We start from the raw sequence: 25,933 nt of genomic DNA on the forward strand, positions 1-25,933 counted from the left end.
GTCCCATCCCTACCCTGTTCCAAAAAAATCACTGCTTTGATTTCTATTTAAGTGATGATGCCCTCAAAGCCGGTGTTTGGAGGATATATTGACACGGGTGTTTAGTCGAGGGCTGGAAAACTGTGCCAATATCTCCTCCAAATACCGGCTTCCAGGGCATCATCACTTTATACAACGGGTTACCAACATATTCAAATATTGATTGACATATTTTCATTAAAAAAGTTACTTTGAATAAATTCATCATACTATTTCATCGTTCCACAAGATATAGTTCCAACACAAATCTAGGGTTGCTACCCAAGCCATTTGTTTTATCGGTTCGGTTGCCAGAGAGGCGACCCAGTCGTTCAGCTAGAGATAGAATTTGAATATTGAAACAATGTTGCAAATGTCAGAGAGACAGACAGCAAGGTCTATACAAATCTCTGCAGTTGAAAACTTAATGTTAGTCTGAAAGAAATGTGATAATGTCTAGATGCTTTTTATATTTCGCAGTCAGATGGAACAGAGTAAATAGGCATTTTAAAGTCATAGATTTAGCCAGTTGTAACTTGTGAAAGAGACACTGGCTGGAATGCGGTTTTAGCCAATCAGCATTCAGGATTAGACCCACACGTTGTATAACTTTAAATTACATGACCTTGACTTAAAGATTATAAGCCCTCATTGTCCAGATATGAGTGAGTTTATTGCTTAGTTAGCAGTTCTCTCATTCTCCCCCCTCCATCCCCCACCAGATTCGACCAGAGTCTCCTGGCTGTGTAAGCAGCCCATGCCGGATCTCCCCTCACCAACCAGCACACTGAAACCTGGCCAGCCTGACTCTGACGAGGGCAGCCTGAGCAGCGGCACCCACAGCACCTCTGGCGCTCCCCCAGCCAACGGTCCCACACAGCCGAAGACACGACAGGCCTGGTCCCGGGGCTCCCTGGGTAGCCAGCGCTCCTCTGTCTCTAGCTCTGTGAAGGAGTCAGACATCTTGAGTGATGAGGACGATGATGAGTTCAGTGAGTCTGGGGGGCGGCAGGAGGGGCAAGGGAGCTCCCCGACGAGCGCCATCGAGGCCCAGTTTCTCCGTCTGAGGCTGTCGGAGGAAGCAGCGTCCTCCCGGGCGCCGGCTCCCCGCGTGCAGCCAGAGGGAGCAGAGGTGGACACCCCGGAGAGCCCGCCCAAACTGGTTCAGGGCCACATCTGCCCCGTGAAGAGGAAAAGCAGCAGCAGCCTGCGGCATAGCCAAGGGGAACACAGCCGTTCCCTGGACAGCCAGACAGACGTGGCAACGATGGACCTCAACGCTCTACTGGAGAGAGAGTTCAGTGTGCAGAGCCTCACCTCCGTGGTTAACGAAGACTGTTTCTACGACCCTACGGACTCCTCAGACACCACATACACTGGCAGTGCCCCCAACGCCTCGTAGGGTCAGGGATGGACACAAGGAGAGGAAGAAGGACCAAACCTCTGCCCAGCCCCTGCTCCCTGCCTCGGGGCATGGGCAATCCCGGTTCTGTCCTAGTCCCAGGGTATCACAGGGTTCTGTTGTGCCTCAGCTCTGAAGTTAAACTGTGTTCCTATGAGTGCGTACAGTAGGCTGGTCGTTCCATGAAATTAGTCCTTTTGGGTAGGATAACTTGGGGGGGGGGGTGTTTTATTTCACCTAATTTTAACATTGTCATGAAGAGCACATGTTCTACAATGTATAGTAAGTGCCAAATATAGTAACAGGGTTGAGGATTTCATCTTAAATCAGACATAAATCCCCTTGTGACTGGGGAAATGGAAGCATGCTGTGTGCAACAGGGAGGGACAATTTAATGCAAGCTTCACAAAAAAAATGTCTAGCCTGTCTGAGTAACACGTTGAATGTGTTATGCTCGACCCACTCAGTTTTCCACCACAAATCACCAGAAAATGGCACAAAATAGTACAACTAGCTCACCTGCTTTTAAACTTTTATTTGTCTATTAGGTGTTTATTTGTGTAAACCTTTGACTGGTACTGTATTTAAAAAGGAGTAGTTTCACCATATTAAAATGAGAGTTCACTTCAAGTAACAGGGTCGAACTTAAAATGAGGGACAGATGTAAATGAATCACTAATCGCATTAAATTAATCCTCTTCAGAAATGACTGTCAAAGCAACAAAATAAGTAGGGCTTTACAATGGTGGTGAAATTTGGAGAAATGTAGTAGGTTAACATCTTTCTAGAAGTCATATATGGTACACATCAAAATGCATATGTTTTGAATGTTCCAAGTTGGGTACTTCATTTCATACAACAGGCTTTTAAAATACAATATTGGTGCACAGTTTCTACTGAAAATATCAAAGGGACGCATTACGTGGAACGACCAAGGCAGATCCCACCTGCTTAGCTATGCACAGGTGTAAAAGGACAGATGAGTTGGTTTCCCCCCTAGAGAGAGACGAGGTGACTCTGTCCCTGATAATGACGGCAATGAATCTGCCGAGCACTGATGCACAACGTAGCTCCGCCTCCACCCAGCGCTCTACTGTATATGCCTCACTCTCCCCTTTTCTAAGGGGCCATCTCAATTGGCTTCCTCCCCTCGTCTCCTCGATATAGGAGAGGTGAGTATAATTTTGATGGATAGACTTTGCTCTCATCAGTCAGAGGAAAGGAGATGAGGATGCCACTTGAGATTCACCCTAAAAGCTTCACTTTAACTCCGGACTTTCTGTAGGAGTTAGGGCTCTAGTTCAATCTGTATCGCCGGAAGTTCAGCGTTACGTGATTGAACTTTTTAAAGGGAATGTTCCCGTGTTAGCGAAGACTGCATTCTGGGTAAATGTTGCATATGTTCAATTAAGCTTATGTTTCTAAGCTTATTCTGTGATGCTTTATCAATAGACTGAACAAAGCCCTTCATCTGAATCAACAGGATTGAATGGACATAGATTTTATTGCGACTCTGCCTCTCTGTATTTCGTGCACTAAAGTACACTGTTTGCCTATATTTGAAACATCATGGGATTTGTGTTTGTTTTTAAGCAATGTTTATTTATTGATCTGCAAAATAAATATGGGGTTAAGGCTTGAATTGAAGAAAATGTTTTTTTCTCCCAATTAGATTTATTTTCAGTGTATTGAATGCGTATGGTTGTCGTCCTAAAGCGTAGCTTCCAGTGTGTACAGGCGTTGTCAAATAAAACTGCATGATTTCATTGAAACCATGCGTTGTCAACTTGCCCTGTTTGCAGCTCCCATACGTTTCTTTTCTATGTACTTGTGTACATATTTGTCCAGAATAGCTGTACTGTAAGTTAATTTGAATCTTTTATATTCTTACACATACTTGACATTTCTACAGGTAGATACGGCTGTCATTTGCAATAAATACAGTACCACAAGTAGTTTGGGTATATTTTTGTAAAGGTACTTTATTTTCCAGCCGTTGCATATTGAAGCTACTGTTTGCCCTCGACTCCACTTTAACACTTGCGTACCAATGAATGTGAAAAGCCCCTGTTTCTTATGGAACTGTTTTGTAAATAAACGTGATCTGCGAGAGCGCTTGTTTCATTTCAAAGCTGCCTCAGTCTGCCTTTAAGCTCATCTCATTGAACGTTTGTTTCAGCTCCATCCCTTGTTGAGCTGTCAGAAATGAAGACTCCTTGTCCTCTACATTGGACCAACGATACATAATAATTCATAGAAGCAGGACAGAGTTGGAGGAAGAAACGTGCAAAAACAAAATTTATTTGTACACATCTGAGGATTGTGCAGCACAAACAAATGAATGAAACATTATTGTACTATCATCACAGATGGCCAGCGTTTTATTTATGACAAGGCACACCGAGTCCTCACTTTTTAGGATTTTAATAGCCTCACCAAGAGCTGACAACTTTCCAACGGCACGTCCCTCCTCTCCAGTTAGTGAGGGAGGTGGAATGGCCTGAATAACGTCAACATGTTCTCATTCTCTAAATCATCCTGAAAATGTTTCCGGACTCCATCTCCCAGAGGACGAGGTAAGAACCAGGGTATAATATACGAGAGCTTGAAGCGCCAGGTAGCCTAGAGTGTTGGTAACCGAAAGGTCACTAGTTTGAGTTGCCGATCGAAAATCTGCCGCTGTGCCCTTGAGCAAGGCATGTAACCCTAATTGCTCTAGGCTGACCCTGGCTGTGACTCCACTCTCCAAATGTGAATCAGAGTTGAGATATGTAAAATATAAGAACGTACATAATGATTACCACAAATCTCCTGGTAATTTCACACACACTATTCTTTCTTTACAACTGGATTGGAGTGCCTGAGCTCTAGATTAGTATGTGTGTTAGCTGTTCCAGTTTGGACTGAGGCCCATAGTCTCTCCCTCTCCTGCCACGGCCCAGTGTTCAGTTCTCCCCTGTTGTTTCCACCACAGTCCGTCTCTTCTATCCCATCTAAGATTCACGGTCCCATCCAGCGCCTCCGGGACTACAGTGAAATGGCGTTTAAAAATGCATGCGTGTGCCAGGTGGAAATGTCAGCGCTAAGAGCAGTGCGTTGTCTCTCTCGTCACTAACGGAGACTATTAGGCGTTCCTTCCACTCCGCCCTTTAAGCGCCTCTCTGTCAGACGGGCTGCTGAGTACCATTAGAGCAGCTGCCCGGGCGTCTGTGAAGGTGTTTGAGTCGGAGTTCCTCTCTGAAGTCGTAGGTGAGGAGACCCTGGTTCTCAGAGCAGAGGTGGCTGTAGGCATCCGCCAGGGCTCTGAAGTCAGGGATGGAGAGCTCCGTGGGGCGCAGGGTGGGGTCCACGTCCGCCTCACGCATCATTACCTCCGCCAGCTCCGGCCGTTGCGCCTCCGGGAACAGCATTCTGGGAAAATAACACAGTCTCAGGTGGCATCACAGCCACTCATTGGTACAGTCAGGTCCAGAAGGAATCTGCTGAGTTTACAACCAATCATTTTCTAAATAAAAAAACAGACAAGTTCATTTAAATCAAACTAAATGCTGCCACAAATAAACAATGTTATTGTGATTAAATATGCAGACACGGGTGTAAAAAAAAAAAAAAAATCAGTAAAGAATCCATCAGACCGTACTGTAGATAACTCTATTCAGTTCTCAGACTATAGACTAGACATAGCCCCAGATGCCCTCACCAACGCCACGGGTTTTCACAGTTAGCATACAGAACAGCCAAACAGCCACATCCCCAGTACAGATGCTTGCTCAGCATCAGAGAGCTCATTCACAAGCTGTCTCTCCACCCCCTGCAGGTACATCATTTATCATGCCTCGTCTTCCTATGACACCCCAATGACTCAGAACTGCTGCTCTCTTTTGTTCTCTGGGCCCCCTCACAGGCATGGGGGCGGCAGGGGAGAGGAGGAGTGAGAGAGCCATGAGCGGCTTTGTATAGAGCTGGTCAAGGATGAACAGAGTTGACTTAATGTGGAACGTAACAAAGAGAGAGAACTTGGAGTGTGTGAAATGGGAGGAGGTAGAAATAATGCTTACTGGATTCCTTTGAGGCAGCGCTTCCTCCGGAACTGGAAGACGTTCCTGACTACTTTCTCCACCAGCTTAAAGGGCTGCTGGATCTGGGGCTGAGCCAGCGGTGTGAAGTGTACCACCCCCACGTCCACCTACATACACACAAGCAGCAGGGGTTCAAATAGATCTGTATGCAACACTGAATATGATCCTCTCATTATGGCAGAAAGAGTGGAGGAGAGGCAGAAGATGGAGAGAGGGGAGGAGAGGCAGAAGATGGAGAGAGGGGAGGAGAGGCAGAAGATGGAGAGAGTGGAGGAGAGGCAGAAGATGGAGAGAGGGGAGGAGAGGCAGAAGATGGAGAGAGGGGAGGAGAGGCAGAAGATGGAGAGAGGGGAGGAGAGGCAGAAGATGGAGAGAGGGAAAAGAGTGGAGGAGAGGCAGAAGATGGAGAGGGAAAGAGAGTGGAGGAGAGGCAGAAGATGGAGAGAGGGAAAGAGAGTGGAGGAGAGGCAGAAGATGGAGAGAGGGAAAGAGAGTGGAGGAGAGGCAGAAGATGGAGAGAGGGAAAGAGAGTGGAGGAGAGGCAGAAGATGGAGAGAGGGAAAGAGAGTGGAGGAGAGGCAGAAGATGGAGAGAGGGAAAGAGAGTGGAGGAGAGGCAGAAGATGGAGAGAGGGAAAGAGAGTGGAGGAGAGGCAGAAGATGGAGAGAGGGAAAGAGAGTGGAGGAGAGGCAGAAGATGGAGAGAGGGAAAGAGAGTGGAGGAGAGGCAGAAGATGGAGAGGGAAAGAGAGTGGAGGAGAGGCAGAAGATGGAGAGGGAAAGAGAGTGGAGGAGAGGCAGAAGATGGAGAGGGAAAGAGAGTGGAGGAGAGGCAGAAGATGGAGAGAGGGAAAGAGAGTGGAGGAGAGGCAGAAGATGGAGAGGGAAAGAGAGTGGAGGAGAGGCAGAAGATGGAGAGAGGGAAAGAGAGTGGAGGAGAGGCAGAAGATGGAGAGAGGGAAAGAGAGTGGAGGAGAGGCAGAAGTTGGAGAGAGGGAAAGAGTGGAGGAGAGGCAGAAGATGGAGAGAGGGAAAGAGTGGAGGAGAGGCAGAAGATGGAGAGGGAAAGAGTGGAGGAGAGGCAGAAGATGGAGAGAGGGAAAGAGTGGAGGAGAGGCAGAAGATAGAGAGAGGGAAAGAGTGGAGGAGAGGCAGAAGATAGAGAGAGGGAAAGAGTGGAGGAGAGGCAGAAGATAGAGAGAGGGAAAGAGAGTGGAGAGGAAACGGAAATGAAAAAAAAACAGGTGATGCAGCGTGCGATGGATGGCAAGCCAGTTCCGGTTGCCACAGTAACACCTGTGCAAAAGAGCAGAAAAAGCCCTTTTCCTGTTATGCTGCCACTCAGCGGCGACGTTCAATACCAGTAAGCCTGACAAGACACAAGGCGACACGTTCAAACGCACTTCTTAATCCCTAGCCTTTCTCTCCATTGTTCCAGCGGCTTGCTGTACTGTAGCTTCAACCTCAGAGGGATGGAGGAACCAGACAGGGGAACACAGCAGGCAGGGTTAGCCCAGCACACAGATCTTCCAAGGGGAGCGCTGGGCCAGTGGGAATCCTGGCTGTGGTTCCCCTCTCTAGCCGCCTCCCTCCCAATCCTCATGTCATAGCTAAGCTGATATGACAAACTGTTGAAGTAATTGTTCCAGACTCTGCAGTGCCTAGTCCTACTCCCACTCTCTTCCTCACAAACTCCTCCTCTTCCTCACTTGCTCTATGCCTGTCTGAGCGTAATAAAGGGATTGAGCTCAGACTCGCAACACTTCTTTTGGTGGATCTGTGAATGTGCCGTAGGAAAGCAAAGCTTCCTCCCTCTCTCTTACATGAGGCTTCCAGGGGGGTCTAATGCAGATCGGGAGCCAGACATGAAGCACAGCCAGTCTGAGGAGTGGAGCTATAGACCAATGACACGGCAGCGAGACACTGGGCAACAGAGCGGAGCGCTTTAGCCTACCTGCTTTCACCTGGTCATATCCTTATTTCTCTGGTGTGAGCGCCACTCAAGGGGACCACTGACTGACCTACCTACTCTGGGGACCAGCCTGGCTCACTTCTCTGTCCACGGGGAGGGGAGAGGAGGTGCAGCCTGATACAGCCGAGGACACCACGACAGTGCCAGAAGGATACAGTCTGGACACATACAGATATTTACACAGGTATGTGAAAGGGGATACGGACGATACAATGTGAGGCAGATGGTACAGAGTGGATGGATAGAAAACAAAAACCACACATGCATGTGGGTGCCGGGGCGTTTCATTTACAGCACAGCTCTCCTGTTGAGACAACCTGCCCCAAGGAACAACCTCCCGCAGCATCTCTGCGTCTGTGTTGGTTGTGACTCACCCTACTCGATCTTGCTTTGTTATTCTGGGCTAGGGAAGGGGAGGGGCAGGATAATTGGGGGAGGAGAACTAAAGTGGTCCAAGGACGTGATGGAGGCTTTCTAATGAGCCATTTAGATTCTGTCCCTCCCATGCCGTGGCGTGCTGCAGTGTCTGGCTGGGCTTGTAAACCAGGACAGCTATCTACTATCTCATCTGATCTATAGCTCTGTATGTTGCTGCCTGCCTGCCGCAGTGGTATGGGACACCACCGCTATACTGGAGCCTAGTTGTCAGAGCAGCCAGCTATATTGTAGACTATAGAGTACAGCTAACTCCTGGGCTGCTCACTTCACTATACAGTGCATTCGGAAAGTATTCAGTCCCATCGACCTTTTACACATTTTCTTACGTTACAGCCTAATTCTAAAATGGATTCAATTAAACATTTTACTCATCAATCTACACGCAATACTCCATATTGACAAAGCAAAAAACAGTTATTAGATTTTTTTGCAAATGTATTAAAAAAAAAAACAGACACCTCGAAATTGAGCTCTGGTGCAACCTGTTTCCATTGATTCATTGATTTGAGGGCTCGAGTGGTGCAGCGGTCTAAGGCACTGCATCTCAGTGCAAGACACCCTGGTTTGATTCCAGACAACCAGCCGTAATTGGGAGTCCCATAGAGTGGCGCAAAATTGACCCAGAGTCATCCGGGTTTGGCCGGGGTAGACCGTCATTGTATATAAGAATTTGTTCTTAACTGACTTGCCTAGTTAAATAAATAGAAATATATAAAATCATCCTGGGAGATGTTTCTACAACTTGGAGTCTACCCGTGGTAAATTCAATTGATTGGACATGATTTGGAAATGCACACACCTGTTTATATAAGGTCCCACAGTTGACAGTGCATGTCAGAGCAAAAACCAAGCAATGAGGTCAAAGGAATTGTCCGTAGCGCTCCGAGACAGGATTGTGTCGAGACAGATCTGGAGGTCCCCAAGAACACAGTGGCCTCCATCATTCTTAAATGGAAGAAGTTTGGAACCAACAAGACTCTTCCTAGAGCTGGCTGCCCGGCCAAACTGAGCAAACGGGAGAGAAGGGCCTTGGTCAGGGAGTTGACCAAGAACCCGATGGTCACTCTGACAGAGCTCCAGAGTTCCTCTGTGGAGATGGAAAACCCATCCAGAAGGACAACCATCTCTGTAGCACTCCATCAATCAGGCCTTTATGGTAGAGTGGCCAGACAGAAGCCACTCTTCAGTAAACGGCACAAAAGCCCACTTGGAATTTGACAAAAGGCAACTAAAAGGACTCTCAGACCGTGAGAAACAAGATTCTCTGGTCTGATGAAACCAAGATTGAACTCTTTGGACTGGGACTGGGAGACTAGTCAGGATCAAGGGAAAGATGAACGGAGCAAAGTACAGAGAGATCCTTGATGAAAACCTGGTCCAGAGCACTCAGGACCTCAGACTGGGGCGAAGGTTCCCCTTCCAACAGGACAATGATCCTAAGCACACAGCCAAGACAACGCAGGTGTGGCTTCGGGACAAGCCTCTGAATGTCCTTGAGTGGTCCAGCCAGAGCCTGGACTTGAACCCGATTGAATATCTCTGGAGACCTGAAAATAGCTGTGCAGCGACACTCCCCATCCAACCTGACAGAGCTTGAGAGGATCTGCAGAGAACAATGGGAGAAACTCTCTAAATACAGGTGTGCCAAGCTTGTAGCGTCATACCCAATAAGACTCGAGGCTGTAATCGCTGCCAAAGGTGCTTCAATGGGTCTGAATACTTATGTAAATGTGATTTCAGTTTTAAATACATTTGCAAAAAATAACTTTTTGCTTTTTCATTATGGGGTATTGTGTGTAGATTGATGAGGGGGAAAACAAATATTTGATCTATTTTAGAATAACAAAATCCCCCCCCCCGCCAAAAAAGTCAAAGGGTCTATATAATTTCAGATGCACTGTAAGTTAGAGCAGGGGTTAAACGTTTTCAGCTCAGGACCCGAATTTTAAAAATGTACTGTCCTCCTGTGACCCAAATCGTCCTCCAACAACCCAAATTAAGAAGAAATTGTGTGCGATTATAGATGTATTCTCATAACTCACAACTCAGTTTAAGAAACTGAGTTGGAGGAAGACGAGAAGGTTTTGGACACCAGTTACAATAGACTTTCAGGGCAGGGAGGAGAAGCGCTGCATTGCTTTGTGATACACTGGGGCTGGAAATAGTATTTGTGACAGGAGCCTTCATGAGAAATTGACTCATCGGCATCAATTGGGCGGAACGAGGCTGACATTAGGAAAATCTATTCTTCCACCGGTTACCCAAACATGCTAGGATGTTGGGGTGAGGTGTAGTCTCATACCCTGGTACTGCAGTGTACCTTTAGCAACACACACACACTGAGTGATGCAGCATCAGACCACCATCTGGTCTCGAGAGGTAATAGAAAAGAATGGCTTTAATTTCACTCTCCCGGAGTAATTAGGCCATTTATTTTCCGCACTTCATGATTTAAAAGGAGCAGGGGGATGTCGATATTCAGACTATACAGGCAGCAGCGTTTCAGCCAATAGGCTTGTCCGACTCACTTTGCCTTGTGATTTATGAACGACGGCCCGCTACATGGCCTCACTAGGTGCTCTGCTGTAATATATCCCCTCCTGCCATTAATCCTCCTCTGATAACCTTAACACACAAGAAACTTCCATCTTAAATGCACGTGCTGCCTCCTCCACACTGCATGCCAGTGCTTTGAAAATGCTCCTGCTCAAATAGGCTGCATGTAGTGGGAGATGGTGAACTAGGAATCCGAGACCGACTTATTGCCTCTGTGACCACATTAATATCTCTCCCTGGTTCTCACTCTCATCCGTCATCCCCCTTCCTTTCAGCTGGTGGGAGGGTGTATGATGAGGAATGGCTGGAGGAGACTGGGATGATGGGAATGCAAATAGGACTTCATGATGTAACGAACATGCTTTTTAACAGCGCGGAAAGAAGCAAATCATAACCCCTATTGATATCTAGATGAATTTTGCTACTCCAAATTGGCTCATTATATAAGGATCCACATAAAGAAAAATGATCCAGCTCTCTCCGTGGCTAATTTAGTCCTCCTGCCTTTTTTAAACGTCAAACATTTAGAGACTTTGAACCAACCAACTTTCCCTCTTGCACACTAATATTGTATGCTAAATAATCTTACTAACTCAACCTTTCTTTTACACGCAGTAGTCTTTCCCTCCATATCTGGCAAGGTATCACGATACACATCTGAAAAATCCCAGCTCTGCCTTTGTCCCCCTCAGCGACCCTGACCCAATTCATCTCAATAATATGGAATCGTGCACATATATGCATATTAACACTTATACATGTCATCTGTATGACCTTCTCAGAGCTCTGCAGGAACTCTATGACACTGGCGTTTGCCCTGTAGCTCCAAGTCCCCTCGTCCCCTTGCCCATTTCCACCTTCTACTCCTTTCCCCAGAGTCTTCTCTTTTACCCAATGGTGTTTGAGCAATAATTTGTCATCTCCCTCCGAGCGTAACCAAGATGAGATGGCAGGCCCTCGGGGTGGCTAGCCGATACCACCTGAGCAACCTGCATTTCTCTTTACGTAACTGCTGCAGGTTCTGAGGGGGGAGGAAGGAACAATGGGATACTCAGCTGGGGAATACAGAAAGTTAAAAGAAGATAAAAAAGATAAGATTCCTCCAAGGGGAAAGAGATGCATTAATCATAACAATACCTTCAGAAGACAACCTCCATTACATCAGCAGCTGGGGAGGACAGGCTCAGGAGGAGTAGACACTAGGCAGTCAGCACCACTAAATCTAAAGCTATAGGCAGAGGGGGCTATTGTTGGAGGGGGCCCTGCCATTGTGCCTTGCTGTGCTGTGCTGTGCTGCCTGCCAGGGCTTCCCACGCTCACAGATCAGCCCTGGGCACACAGCACAGGCAAACCAAGAACATCTCCTGATCCATGCCCATCTCATTCTCAGGTCCCCTGAGATGTTTTCCCAAGGAACACTCTCCAACATCACAGTAGAGAATACCACTAGGCAAAAATTAAGAATTCCACAAGGTCACGAGAAGAGAGACGAGGACTGGGGGAAAAATTTGCCTACCAAACAAACAAAATGGAGTCTACCCTGTTTTTACATGACATTTAAAAACACTCAAAATGTCTGACCACTTGGTACACTTGGGAGTAAATGTAGGCCTTGTAAGTTTTCACTGTACTTGTGCATGCAACAAATAAAACTTGAACTAATAGAGAAAACATTTGAATGAATTTCATATTATGTCTGTTTTCCCTGTGACAGTTTACAAATGTCCTGCATGTTGAAAATGGGCATGCCCATACATGGGACAAGATTGTGTTGACAACTACATGGCACCTATCAGGTGACACTTCTGACCATAACCGAATAACAAGGCTTCTTTCTACAAAATGATGAGCACAAAAGCAATTACACCGTGAAATAAACAATATGAAAATTGAACAATAAAATCCCACATCTGAGGAAAGGGCCATCTCTGTGTCCAGTCATGCCTTGGAGCTATACTGTGGAGGACTGAGCTACGAAGTGAGAAAGAAGGGACCATGCTTATAATAGCCTGCCATGTCTTCACACATCACAGCATCACACATCACTCCCTGGGTACATGTTAACTGCGGTTCCTCACAGCCACCCTCTCCCGTACCTGTTATTTATTTTATTCCCCATAGAACACCAGAATCAGAATCTCATCGGTAAAACACACTCAAACACACTACTGTGTAGAAATGAGTGTGGCTCTTTCTCATCCTGCCGCACCAACCCACAACGGCCTGCAGTATGAAGTCTGAAGGTCAGCAGCGCCAAGTTGTCAGGTAATACTGTGGTATTGTGTGTGTGTGAGGCTGTGTGCATGCTGTTATTGTGTCTTATCTGCAGAAATGGTCTATGAGCGCTATCTTGGGGGGGACAAAATGGAGGTAGACCATTGGACCAAATTAAACAAGCAGATCAATCACCAAACCAATCAATCACCCACTCAACTCCTGTTTAGTCATTACAGGTGGGGAGAGAGAGGGGAGATGATTTCCTTCATGGTTCAGCTGTTTATGATGATCTTACCCATGCAGCAACATTATGGAAACACACATCTGCGTTAAAGGCTATCATGTACTTTAGCCCGGTCTGTTTTTCGCTCTCCTTGTCATTCTAGACTAGACATCCTCTGCAGAATAGTGGAAGAGGGATGAGCAGGGGGTAGCAGCTGTGAGTTTAGCCTTCCGTTGAGTGGTTGCTGATGCTAACTGCTCTAGGGATGGTCAGTTTTGGCATAGTGGGGTGTTAACAAAACAGTGTTGCTCTGACCCGTTGATGTACTCCTACCACATAAATAAAAGAAGCCACTATGAAACGTTCTAATGGTTATTATTGTAATATTGTATGCCTATTGTTTTCATTATATCTGACATGAGATTGTAGGTGTTTTGTAGACCGGTAAAGATCATGTTGATTAAACAATACTTAGCAGGGTGCAATGGGTTCATTATTACGAATCCCATGGTTGAAAGAAACTCGGCAGCTCGTGGACCGTTATTTGGGGGTTGTGCTGTCCATGAAAAACTTGAGACGTCCCTACCCTTACCCTAGAACTAACCATAACCTTTACCTAACATTAACCCCAATCTTACCATTTGTAAACGTCAACTTCAAAGGGAGTTGGGACGTCCCAATGATCCCGTTTAGACTATTCCGTTATTTTGGGGTTTCAATAGTTAGAGGTAAGTAAAGTTAGCCAAAGTTGTCATTTATTTTGCTCAAACATTTGAGTATGGAGGTAAGACCAGTGAAGCATGATCGGCGTCATTATGAAAACAGGGGTATCTGTCACATTATTAGGCTAAATGTAAAACATTTGTGAACAGTTTAGCTAGCTAGGCTAACGTTAATAGATAATTAATGTAACGCTAACGTAAGCCAACAATGCGCACTGTTTCAGATCAATAGCTAGCCATCTAGCTAGTTATGACAAACAATCCGCTAGGTAGATGCAACGTCTTGTAGCCAGCTAATAATATGGGTCAATATTGGAATGAAGAAGCTCTGGCTCATGATTGATTGCGGTTTGACTTAGCTGGTCCATGACAACACGTCTGCTTGTTCATCACCTGCTGCATATTTGAAGCATCGAGTGACAAGTGCACACTGCCAACACCAACTCAATTATAATGTAACGCACATAGACAAATGAATATAGTGTGAAGACAGTTTACACACATATACACAACCAGGTACGGTGTGAGTGTAAAGCTGGTGTACTGTTTGCCGTAGTGAATTTAACGGTCCACACACTGTTTTGTATTAGCTCAGCTCACGACCCAAGTGACGTAGAGAGAGTATTCTACGTCACTGAAAGGGAAGCAACGCAACCCATCTTCAGAAGCGCCAAGCAAGCATGTGTGGTCCACCACTATGATGTCCTCTAATATACTGTTGCTAAGGAAATGGATGAAATGAATGGCTTCCCTAAGGCTGAAATCCTCATCGCCCCCTCCTCACCCCGTGTTTTTGTGTGTTTACAGAAATCACTGCGAACAACCTGACGCGTCAAAAAGGAGCTCTGCACCAGCCGAGGTAAGGACCTTAACATTGCTCTCTTGCTGTACATTGTAAACAATTCTAATTAACCGATGGTTTGTTTGCCCTTGTACACTTTCTGCAGGCAAGAATAATCAATACATTTTAAATTAAAAGCAATACTGGCAATTTTGAGAATGTCTTAAAAAGGAGAAAAAAACGGTCTAATTTCAAACTTTTTACAATTTTTAAAAACGAAAATCTATATTATTGTATCAGTGTAAAATTATTTCAAAATGTAAGAATTTACCTTGTGTTAATATGTTGAAGTCACTGTGGTTGGGTAACCTTATTGTAGTGAGGTGAAGAGGACACTGCAGCTTTAAGTCCACATATTGAGCGTTGCAAATATCAGAAACTCATTCTCCTCTCCAGTAACAGTTGAGGCGCTGGCATAAGGAAGAGGCAGGCGCAACAGAAAATGCCCACACGCACTAAAACCTGTGTCTCCTTCTCCAATAATCAGCCAGAGCGGTCTCTCTCTCCAATTGGTCCGGTTTCACGCTCTCCTTTGTTCTTGTAAAAAAAAGTCTGTGCGTGTGTGGGGTAAGTGAGGGGAAAGAGAAAGACAGACAGAGAGACCTGCTTAATTCAATTTCTCATTCTTGTCTTCTTTCCTCTACAGTCCATTGGAGCCGGCACTGAGGAACTGAGTCGTCGGCTGCTGCCAGCTCTAGCACCAGAATCCTCTACAGCCGTCTGGGTTGAGGAGCCGAGGTGCCTGGCTGGGGCTGGGTGGATGGTAACTGGAGGAGTAGGGGGCCACGGCAGAAGGAGGAGAATGGCATCCACAGGCATGCAGATCTTTGCCTTCGTCCTGGCGCTGCTGGGCATCATGGGGGCCATGATGGCTACGCTGCTGCCCAATTGGAAGGTGAGCGCCGATGTAGGCTCCAACATCATCACGGCCATCTCCCAGATGCAGGGGCTGTGGATGGACTGCACCTGGTACAGCACCGGCATGTTCAGCTGCACCTTGAAGTACTCGGTGCTGTCGCTGCCCGCCTACCTGCAGACTGCCCGCACCACCATGGTGCTGTCCTGTGTGATGGCTGCCATGGGCTTGTGCCTGGCATCCCTGGGGCTCAAATGTACTCGCTGGGGGGGCAGCCGGAGCGCCAAGAGGCACGCGGCCATCGCCAGCGGGGGCTGCTTCATCGCTGCCGGCTTCCTGTGCCTGGTGCCTGCTTCCTGGTTCACCAAAGAGGTCATCACTAACTTCCTGGACCGCAGCGTGCACGAGAGCAATAAGTTTGAGCCCGGGGGCGCCGTGTACGTGGCCTTCCTGTCGGCAGGCTTCCTCTTTGTGGGGGGGTCCATCTTCTGCGTGTCGTGCTCGGGGAAGAGGCCCGGCCACCAGGACATGATCTTGCTGCCGCCCCCTGATAAACTCTTACTGCAGCAGCAACAGCACCTCCTACAGCAACAGCAGCAGGACCAGCTCCAGCACCAGTACTGCTCCCTCTCCCCACTAGACAATAAAACAGGCTACAGTCTGCAGGACTATGTGTAGGCTAAAGCAACACTGCACGCCATGCGCTACTGTTAGGCAGTTTGGGAAAACCGTTGCGTCTTACATGTAGTTCACCAACCAACCAAGCTCATAAAGAGGAGGAGGAGATGAGAGAGGAGGGGGAAGGACTTTGAGGGTGGGTTTTTTCTTCCCCCCCCCATTGTAGCTCTCTCTCTCCCCTCTTTCTTTGCTTTCTGTTCTATGAGCACAAGCAGTGGAGGTATTCCCTGAGCAGCTCCTTGGAACAGACAGACGGATGGTGAATGTGAAATGCAGCGCAGCCGGAGGACGAAGGAAGGCGCTGCAGAATGGGAGGGGAGCCGCAGCTGAACAAATGCAGATACCCCAGCGATCATCAGTAAATCACACGAGTTCCCGGGGGAATGGGTTAGCTGATAGCAAGCCTCCTGTTCCTTTCCTTTTCCTCGCCAAAGGTTTGAATTGATTAGCATTCATTTAGTTTGCTAAGTCGTCAATATTGATATTATTGTCTCAAAGAGGCAATAACAGTACGTGGAATTCCCTTTTCATTAGCCAGCCATTGTAGTTTTCAACCATCCACAAGATATGGTAGTTGTTGGAACTGATTTAATAAATTGTCTTATTTTTGGTAGTGAATAGACATTGATATTTTGCCTAAGCATGCTGTCTGGAGCCTGTCTGTGTATAATGCAGAGGAATGCCTGCCTGGTAGAGAATGAGACGTACGTAGTGTAACCAAACACAATGCCTGTGCCTAAAAAGACGTAGTACATTATCCTTCCCGGGGAAATTGTTCAAAAGAGGACTGGCAGGATGAGTAAGTAGGGTGCTGGGCTATGGAACAGAACTGCAGACAAACCCACCCCTGGATCTCACCCTGCAGGTAGAGACACACAGAGAGGGAGAAACGGAGCGAGAGAGAGAGAGAACCTCCCCCTCCAGCAGAGTGGAAAGTCTGACATGTTTGTTGCTTTCCCATTTAGCTCCCAAAACAAGCTGCCTTCTTGGGCTAGGCTACACGCTACTGATTTCATGCATTAGGCATACAAAATGATCACACACCCCCACGTACATACAGTTCACACCCACATAGAGTACAAACACCCACACACAGATACAAAACCCCACACATACACAGAAACCCAAACACATGCTCAGAAACACACACAGAAATATACATGTACCTTTTTGACACACTGGGCTGCATGTGCTTTTCATCCTGCTGTCCGCCTCCTCACTGCCATGGAAACGGAATCCTGTGCCCTAATGTCTTCATTGTCTGGGGTGTGTTTGTGTCCACCAGTGCTTTGAGGTTGGGTAGGGGGGCATCTCTCTCTCTCCCTCTGCATGGCCCCATAAGCCTTGTGCAGAACCTCAACACACACAGAGCTGCTCCTCTAATCCCCTTTATTAGCCCAGTGACATGAGGCACCAAGCCAATGTTACACCCAGGTCTGTCTGGGAACTGCTCTCTTTTTGTTGTCCTTCCTTAGTGTCTTTCACGTGCAATTAGGGTTGATGGGGAAAATGGCTGTGTTGTGACAAATCTGGCTGATTATTGGAATTGTATGATGGCATAGAGAGAGGCTTTGAACGGTCATGGTTGACTGCAGTGGTGTGGCAGATTTGCCTCCAAATCCAGAAATGGTTTGAGTCATTCCTCCACATGTGACTTGTTTACCAAGTCCGTCAGCAGTGCATATGCTACCATGTAATACCTGCAGGAGACCCTGCAGCTGAAGTTCAAGGACGTTCTGTGCCATTCTGTTCTTTCCTTCCTGTCAATCTCTCTTTTACCACTTCTCTCTACCTATATCCCCCTTTTACTGAAGTCACGTGGACTTTCTCTTTGACTGACAGGGAACACTTTTGCATGTTGAGAGCATGCTGGCCAACACACACACTGACACACCACCCCTGCTGCCTACTCATATGTCAAGGGTGCTATTGCACATTAACACAGTCACATTCTCATGTGTGTCTAACACGGCTGAGAGGAGAGGGAGGTAGGTTGTCTCCGGCCTGAAATGGCTGCTCTGGTGACAGGCCCCGGCAGTGGCCCTCTCATTCCCTCACACATTGTTTCCTATGGGGAGAGCAGATGGCTAAGCCCAGCTCGCCACCTTCAGGCGGCTGCCTGCACAACGGGGGCATCGCCACAGGCATCACTTTAGGGCCTGGAAGCCCGGAAGGGGCAGGTTTCACACCCCAAGCAACATGCCAGGGATAGAGCAGAGGGGACCGGACGGGCATCCGTACAATAACACACTTCCCCAACCCCTGCCAGACCTTACGAATGCAATAAATGAAGACAAGAATGTGAATGTGCCCTTGTTAACAAACTGAACACATACAACACATACAGTGCCTATCAAAAGTTGACACACCTACTTATTCTGGGGTTTTTCTTTATTTTTACAATTTTCTACATTGTAGAATATGAGTTAAGACATCAAAACTATGAAATAACACATATGGAATCATGTAGTAACCACAAAAAGTGTAACAAATCAAAATATATTTTATATTTGAGATTCTTTAAAGTAGCCACCCTTTGCCTTGATGAGAGCTATGCACACTCTTGGCATTCTCTCAAACAGCTTCATGAGGAATGCTTTTCCAACAGTCTTGAAGGAGTTCCCACGTATGCTGAGCACTTGTTGGCTGCTTTTCCTTAACTCTGTGGTCCAATTCATCCCAAACCATCTCAATTGGGTTGAGGTCGGGTGATTGTGGAGGCCAGGTCATCTGATACAGTACATTCACTCTCCTTGGTCAAAAAGCCCTTACACAGCCTGGAGGTGTGTTTTGGGTCATTGTCCTGTTAAAAAACAAATGATAGTCCTGCTAAGCGCAAACCAGATGGTAAGGTGTATCGCTGCAGAATGCTATGGTAGCCATGCTGGTTGTGTGCCTTGAATTCTAAATAAATTACAGACAGTGTCACCAGCAAAGCATCCCACACCATCACTCCTCCATGCTTCACGGTGGGAACCACACACGCGGAGATCATCCGCGTCTCACAAAGACACGGCAGTTGGAACCAAAAATCTCAAATTTGACTCATCAGACCAAAGGACATATTTCCACTGGTCCATTGCTTGTGTTTCTTGGCCCAAGCAAGTTTATTCTTCTTATTGGTGTCCTTTAGTAGTGGTTTCAAATCAAGTCTCCTCTGAACAGTTGATGTTGAGATGTGTCTGTTACTTGAACTCTGTGAAGCATTTATTTGGGCTGCAATTTCTGAGGCTGGTAACTCTAAATGTTTTATTTATTTTACCTTAATTTAACTAGGCAAGTCAGTTAACAACAAATTCTTATTTTCAATGACGGCCTAGGAACAGTGGGTTAACTGCCTTGTTCAGGGGCAGAAAGACAGATATTTACCTTGTCAGCTCGGGGATTCAATCATGCAACCTTTCAGTTACAAGTCCAACGCTCTAACTACTAGGCTACCTGCCGCACCTAATGAACTTATCCTCTGCAGCAGAGGTAACTCTGGGTCTTCTTTTCCTGTGGCGGTCCTCATGAGAGCCAGTTATCATAGCGCTTGATGGTTTTTGCGACTGCACTTGGAAGAAACCTTCAAAGTTCTTGACATTTTATGTATTGACTGACCTTCATGTAATGATGGACTTTCATTTCTCTTTGCTTATTTGAGCTGTTCTTGCCAAAATATGGACTTGGTCTTTTACCAAATAGGGCTATCTTCTGTATACCACCCCTACCTTGTCACAACAACTGACTGGCTCAAATGCATTAAGAAGAAATTCCACAAAATAACTTTTAATAAGCCACGCCTGTTAATTGAAATGCATTCCAGGCGACTACCTCATGAAGCTGGTTGAGAGAATGCCAAGCGTGTGCAAAGCTGTCAAGGCAAAGGGTGGCTACTTTGAATAATTTGTTTAACACTTTTCTGGTTACTACATGATTCCATATGTGTTATTTCATAGTTTTGAAGAAAATAGTACAAATAAAGAAAAACCCTTGAATGAGTAGGTGTCCAAACTTTTGACTGGTACTGTATGTGTTTGAGAAAGTGCCAAATCGACTCATGTCAAGTTTGATCCAGTGTTGTACTTCATGCGGTTTACTTTTTATTGTACGTGTTTGTATATAAATTCTATATTTGCAAATGTTTTATGGATTCATTGTTTGTTGTGCAAGACTAAGTTGAGTAAACTAGGCAATCGTTTACAGTAGGATGCAGCTTTCCAGCGTTGGCTTTTCAACCTTATTATTCCAAAGCACACAATTCCAGAGGCATAAACAATTTGACTTTAAAATCGGGAAAGGCTTGCACACGTTATTGTTTTTGTAATGTTTAAATCATGCTTCAGGATTTCCTCATTACAACTCTGCAGATAACTGTACACATTTGTCTAGGATATTTGTGGACCTAATTATAAAAACATTGTTCTGGCAAGCTAACATGCTTTCCTATTTTGTTCTAATGTCTTACACTATCTTCTTCACTACTCAATTGCACCTTTGCTTGTGTTACCTTGTTTGACAGCAGTTTGTTTCAAGTGGCTGAGCATTGCAAAGTCCTCTGGACCGGTTCAAGTGTACATAACACAACTGGCAGTCTGAAAAACAGTAAAGCCATTTCTGTCTGATGCGATTTGAGCCGGTCAATGTGAGCTGGAGGTTTGTTTCGTTATATAGATGTGCAGCCTGTTCATCAGCCAGCGCACCATTTCATTAGCTTCAAATTGCCTGGGAACAAAGAACAGCCTCTAGATGTCTAAACAGTTGCCACTCTCCAGCAGAAACCAATACAAGAGTTATCATTTTGATAATTGCAGCTTATTTTTGTGGATGCACTTCTTAAATTTGCCAGAGGATTATCAACAGTTCAAGTGTTCTGGTAACTGTTGTCTCAATGTGCTTGTGCAAGTAGGCTAGTTATATTTTTTAATAATAAAACTATTTTGTGGAAGCAACACGCCTTTATTCAATCGTGTGTGTTTGTGTGTGAGAACAGTTGGGAATGGTATGGGTTGTACTGTGCATAGGCAGGGTTACAGTCAGGCTGTTCAGTGTTCCTATAGCCCCTAAACAGTTGGGGATGGTATGGGTTGTACTGTGCATAGGCAGGGTTACAGTCAGGCTGTTCAGTGTTCCTATAGCCCCTAAACAGTTGGGGATTGTATGGGTTGTACTGTGCATAGGCAGGGTTACAGTCAGGCTGTTCAGTGTTCCTATAGCCCCTAAACAGTTGGGGATTGTATGGGTTGTACTGTGCATAGGCAGGGTTACAGTCAGGCTGTTCAGTGTTCCTATAGCCCCTAAACAGTTGGGGATGGTATGGGTTGTACTGTGCATAGGCAGGGTTACAGTCAGGCTGTTCAGTGTTCCTATAGCCCCTAAACAGTTGGGGATGGTATGGGTTGTACTGCGCATAGGCAGGGTTGCAGTCAGGCTGTTCAGTGTTCCTATAGCCCCTAAACAGTTGGGGATGGTATGGGTTGTACTGCGCATAGGCAGGGTTACAGTCAGGCTGTTCAGTGTTCCTATAGCCCCTAAACAGTTGGGGATGGTATGGGTTGTACTGTGCATAGGCAGGGTTACAGTCAGGCTGTTCAGTGTTCCTATAGCCCCTAAACAGTTGGGGATGGTATGGGTTGTACTGCGCATAGGCAGGGTTACAGTCAGGCTGTTCAGTGTTCCTATAGCCCCTAAACAGTTGGGGATGGTATGGGTTGTACTGTGCATAGGCAGGGTTGCAGTCAGGCTGTTCAGTGTTCCTATAGCCCCTAAACAGTTGGGGATGGTATGGGTTGTACTGCGCATAGGCAGGGTTGCAGTCAGGCTGTTCAGTGTTCCTATAGCCCCTAAACAGTTGGGGATGGTATGGGTTGTACTGCGCATAGGCAGGGTTGCAGTCAGGCTGTTCAGTGTTCCTATAGCCCCTAAACAGTTGGGGATGGTATGGGTTGTACTGCGCATAGGCAGGGTTACAGTCAGGCTGTTCAGTGTTCCTATAGCCCCTAAACATTTGGGGATGGTATGGGTTGTACTGTGCATAGGCAGGGTTGCAGTCAGGCTGTTCAGTGTTCCTATAGCCCCTAAACAGTTGGGGATGGTATGGGTTGTACTGCGCATAGGCAGGGTTGCAGTCAGGCTGTTCAGTGTTCCTATAGCCCCTAAACAGTTGGGGATGGTATGGGTTGTACTGCGCATAGGCAGGGTTGCAGTCAGGCTGTTCAGTGTTCCTATAGCCCCTAAACAGTTGGGGATGGTATGGGTTGTACTGTGCATAGGCAGGGTTGCAGTCAGGCTGTTCAGTGTTCCTATAGCCCCTAAACAGTTGGGGATGGTATGGGTTGTACTGCGCATAGGCAGGGTTGCAGTCAGGCTGTTCAGTGTTCCTATAGCCCCTAAACAGTTGGGGATGGTATGGGTTGTACTGCGCATAGGCAGGGTTGCAGTCAGGCTGTTCAGTGTTCCTATAGCCCCTAAACAGTTGGGGATGGTATGGGTTGTACTGCGCATAGGCAGGGTTGCAGTCAGGCTGTTCAGTGTTCCTATAGCCCCTAAACAGTTGGGGATGGTATGGGTTGTACTGTGCATAGGCAGGGTTGCAGTCAGGCTGTTCAGTGTTCCTATAGCCCCTAAACAGTTGGGGATGGTATGGGTTGTACTGCGCATAGGCAGGGTTGCAGTCAGGCTGTTCAGTGTTCCTATAGCCCCTAAACAGTTGGGGATGGTATGGGTTGTACTGTGCATAGGCAGGGTTGCAGTCAGGCTGTTCAGTGTTCCTATAGCCCCTAAACAGTTGGGGATGGTATGGGTTGTACTGCGCATAGGCAGGGTTGCAGTCAGGCTGTTCAGTGTTCCTATAGCCCCTAAACAGTTGGGGATGGTATGGGTTGTACTGCGCATAGGCAGGGTTACAGTCAGGCTGTTCAGTGTTCCTATAGCCCCTAAACATTTGGGGATGGTATGGGTTGTACTGTGCATAGGCAGGGTTGCAGTCAGGCTGTTCAGTGTTCCTATAGCCCCTAAACAGTTGGGGATGGTATGGGTTGTACTGCGCATAGGCAGGGTTGCAGTCAGGCTGTTCAGTGTTCCTATAGCCCCTAAACAGTTGGGGATGGTATGGGTTGTACTGCGCATAGGCAGGGTTGCAGTCAGGCTGTTCAGTGTTCCTATAGCCCCTAAACAGTTGGGGATGGTATGGGTTGTCAGGCTGTTCAGTGCATAGTTGGGGATGGTATGGGTTGCAGGGTTGCAGTCAGGCTGTTCAGTGTTCCTATAGCCCCTAAACAGTTGGGGATGGTATGGGGCATAGGCAGGGTTGCAGTCAGGCTGTTCAGTGTTCCTATAGCCCCTAAACAGTTGGGGATGGTATGGGTTGTTGCATAGGCAGGGTTGCAGTCAGGCTGTTCAGTGTTCCTATAGCCCCTAAACAGTTGGGGATGGTATGGCATAGGCAGGGTTGCAGTCAGGCTGTTCAGTGTTCCTATAGCCCCTAAACAGTTGGGGATGGTATGGGTTGTACTGTGCATAGGCAGGGTTGCAGTCAGGCTGTTCAGTGTTCCTATAGCCCCTAAACAGTTGGGGATGGTATGGGTTGTACTGCGCATAGGCAGGGTTGCAGTCAGGCTGTTCAGTGTTCCTATAGCCCCTAAACAGTTGGGGATGGTATGGGTTGTACTGTGCATAGGCAGGGTTGCAGTCAGGCTGTTCAGTGTTCCTATAGCCCCTAAACAGTTGGGGATGGTATGGGTTGTACTGCGCATAGGCAGGGTTGCAGTCAGGCTGTTCAGTGTTCCTATAGCCCCTAAACAGTTGGGGATGGTATGGGTTGTACTGTGCATAGGCAGGGTTGCAGTCAGGCTGTTCAGTGTTCCTATAGCCCCTAAACAGTTGGGGATGGTATGGGTTGTACTGCGCATAGGCAGGGTTGCAGTCAGGCTGTTCAGTGTTCCTATAACCCCTAAATAGATGTCTATCTACACACACACACACAAAGGTTGAAGTCAGTAGTTTACATACACTTATGTTGGAGTCATTAAAACTCATTTTCAACCACTCCAAAAATGTATTGTAAACAAACTATAGTTTTGGCAAGTCAGTTAGGACATCTACTTTGTGCATGACCAAAGTCATTTTTCCCAACAATTGTTTACAGACAGATTATTTCACTTATAATTCACTGTAATCACAATTCCAGTGGGTCAAAAGTTTACATACACTAAGTTGACTGTGCCTTTAAACAGCTTGGACAATTCCAGAAAATGATGTCTTGGCTTTAGAAGCTTCTGATAGGCTAATTGACATAATTTCTGTCAATTGGAGGTGTACCTGTGGATGTATTTCAAGGCCTACCTTTAAACTCAGTGCCTCTTTGCTTGACATCATGGGAAACTCAAAAGAAATAAGCCAAGACCTCAGAAAAAGTCTGGTTCATCCTTGGGAGCAATTTCCAAATGCCTGAAGGTACCACATTCATCTTTACAAACAATAGTACACAAGTATAAACACCATGGGACCATGCAGCCATCATACCGCTCAGGAAAGACACGTGGTCTGTCTCCTAGAGATGAACGTACTTTGGTGCGAACAGTGCAAATCAATCCCAGAACAACAAAGGACCGTGTGAAGATTCTGGAGGAAACAGGTACAAAAGTATCTATATCTACAGTAAAATGAGCTCAGGGTTGAATCAGACTTGTGGAGGTCTACAATTTTTTCCTGAGGTCTTGGATGATTTCTTTTGATTTTCCCATGATGTATATGTAGATGACCTGGAGCCAGTGGGTTTGGCAACGAGTATGAAGCGAGGGCCAGCCAACGAGAGCGTACAGGTTGCAGTGGTGGGTAGTATATGGGGCTTTGGTGACAAAATGGATGGCACTGTGATAGACTGCATCCAATTTATTGAGTAGGGTATTGGAGGCTATTTTGTAAATGACATCGCCGAAGTCAAGGATTGGTAGGATGGTCAGTTTTACAAGGGTATGTTTGGCAGCATGAGTGAAGGATGCTTTGTTGCGAAATAATAGCTAATTTTAGATTTAACTTTGGATTGGAGATGTTTGATGCGAGTCTGGAAGGAGAGTTCACAGTCTAACCAGACACCTAGGTATTTGTAGTTGTCCACGTATTCTAAGTCAGGGCCTTCCAGAGTAGTGATGTTGGACAGGCGGGCAGGTGTGGGCAGCGATCGGTTGAAGAGCATGCATTTAGTTTTACTTGTATTCAAGAGCAATTGGAGTCCACGCAAGGAGAGTTGTATGGCATTGAAGCTTGCCTGGAGGGTTGTTAACACAGTCTCCAAAGAAGGGCCAGAAGTATACAGAATGGTGTCGTCTGCGTAGAGGTGGATCAGAGACTCACCAGCAGCAAGAGCGACATCATTGATGTATACAGAGAAGAGAGTCGGTCCAAGAATTTATCCCTGTGGCACCCCTATAGAGATTGCCAGAGGCCCTGGACAACAGACCCTCCGATTTGACACACTGAACTCTATCAGAGAAGTAGTTGGTGAACCAGGCGAGGCAATCATTTGAGAAACCAAGGCTGTTGAGTCTGCCGATGAGGATGTGGTGATTGACAGAGTCGAAAGCCTTGGCCAGGTCAATGAATACGGCTGCACAGTATTGTTTCTTATCGATGGCGGTTAAGATATCGTTTAGGACCTTGAGCGTGGCTGAGGTGCACCCATGACCAGCTCTGAAACCAGATTGCATAGCGGAGAAGGTATGGTGGGATTCGAAATGGTCGGTAATCTGTTTGTTGACTTGGCTTTCGAAGACCTTAGAACGGCAGGGTAGGATAGATATAGGTCTGTAGCAGTTTGGGTCAAGAGTGTGTGTCCCCCCCTTTGAAGAGGGGGATGACCGCAGCTGCTTTCCAATCTTTGGGAATCTCAGACGACACGAAAGAGAGGTTGAACAGGCTAGTAATAGGGGTGGCAACAATTTCAGCAGATAATT

At 46.6% G+C, this 25,933-nt stretch overlaps 3 protein-coding genes across 13 annotated transcripts in view; 2 read left to right on the top strand and 1 right to left on the bottom strand.

The window, feature by feature from the left end:
* Window positions 1–3,551, top strand: part of LOC112256576 (rho guanine nucleotide exchange factor TIAM2) — a 106,555-nt gene extending 103,004 nt beyond the window's left edge. For all 7 annotated transcript variants that reach the window (XM_042325445.1, XM_024429907.2, XM_042325446.1 and 4 more), the window contains one exon: window positions 741–3,551. In XM_042325445.1, the coding sequence (XP_042181379.1) occupies window positions 741–1,420 (680 nt within the window). In that variant the 3' untranslated portion in view covers window positions 1,421–3,551. The remainder of the gene's footprint in view (window positions 1–740) is intronic.
* A 149-nt stretch (window positions 3,552–3,700) lies between these two features.
* tfb1m (transcription factor B1, mitochondrial) overlaps window positions 3,701–25,933 on the bottom strand; it is a 53,399-nt gene continuing 31,166 nt past the window's right edge. For all 4 annotated transcript variants that reach the window (XM_024429899.2, XM_024429897.1, XM_024429898.2 and 1 more), the window contains exons 7-8: window positions 5,479–5,606; window positions 3,701–4,831 (exon numbers count right to left, since the gene is read on the bottom strand). In XM_024429899.2, coding sequence (XP_024285667.1) covers window positions 4,585–4,831; window positions 5,479–5,606 — 375 coding nt within the window. In that variant the 3' untranslated portion in view covers window positions 3,701–4,584. The remainder of the gene's footprint in view (window positions 4,832–5,478; window positions 5,607–25,933) is intronic.
* On the top strand, window positions 14,106–18,430 carry LOC112256574 (claudin-20-like). Of its 2 annotated transcripts, none has more exons than XM_024429901.2 (2): window positions 14,106–14,485; window positions 15,114–18,430. In XM_024429901.2, the coding sequence occupies exons 1-2, from the start codon at window positions 14,369–14,371 to the stop codon at window positions 15,999–16,001; spliced, it is 1,005 nt and encodes a 334-aa protein (XP_024285669.1). In that variant the 5' UTR covers window positions 14,106–14,368; the 3' UTR covers window positions 16,002–18,430. The 2 variants fall into 2 exon arrangements, with proteins under 2 accessions (XP_024285669.1, XP_024285670.1); XM_024429902.2 differs by lacking the exon at window positions 14,106–14,485 and adding an exon at window positions 14,847–15,034.

The sequence above is a fragment of the Oncorhynchus tshawytscha genome, linkage group LG08, assembly GCF_018296145.1.
Source record: "Oncorhynchus tshawytscha isolate Ot180627B linkage group LG08, Otsh_v2.0, whole genome shotgun sequence".
Taxonomy (NCBI): domain Eukaryota; kingdom Metazoa; phylum Chordata; class Actinopteri; order Salmoniformes; family Salmonidae; genus Oncorhynchus; species Oncorhynchus tshawytscha.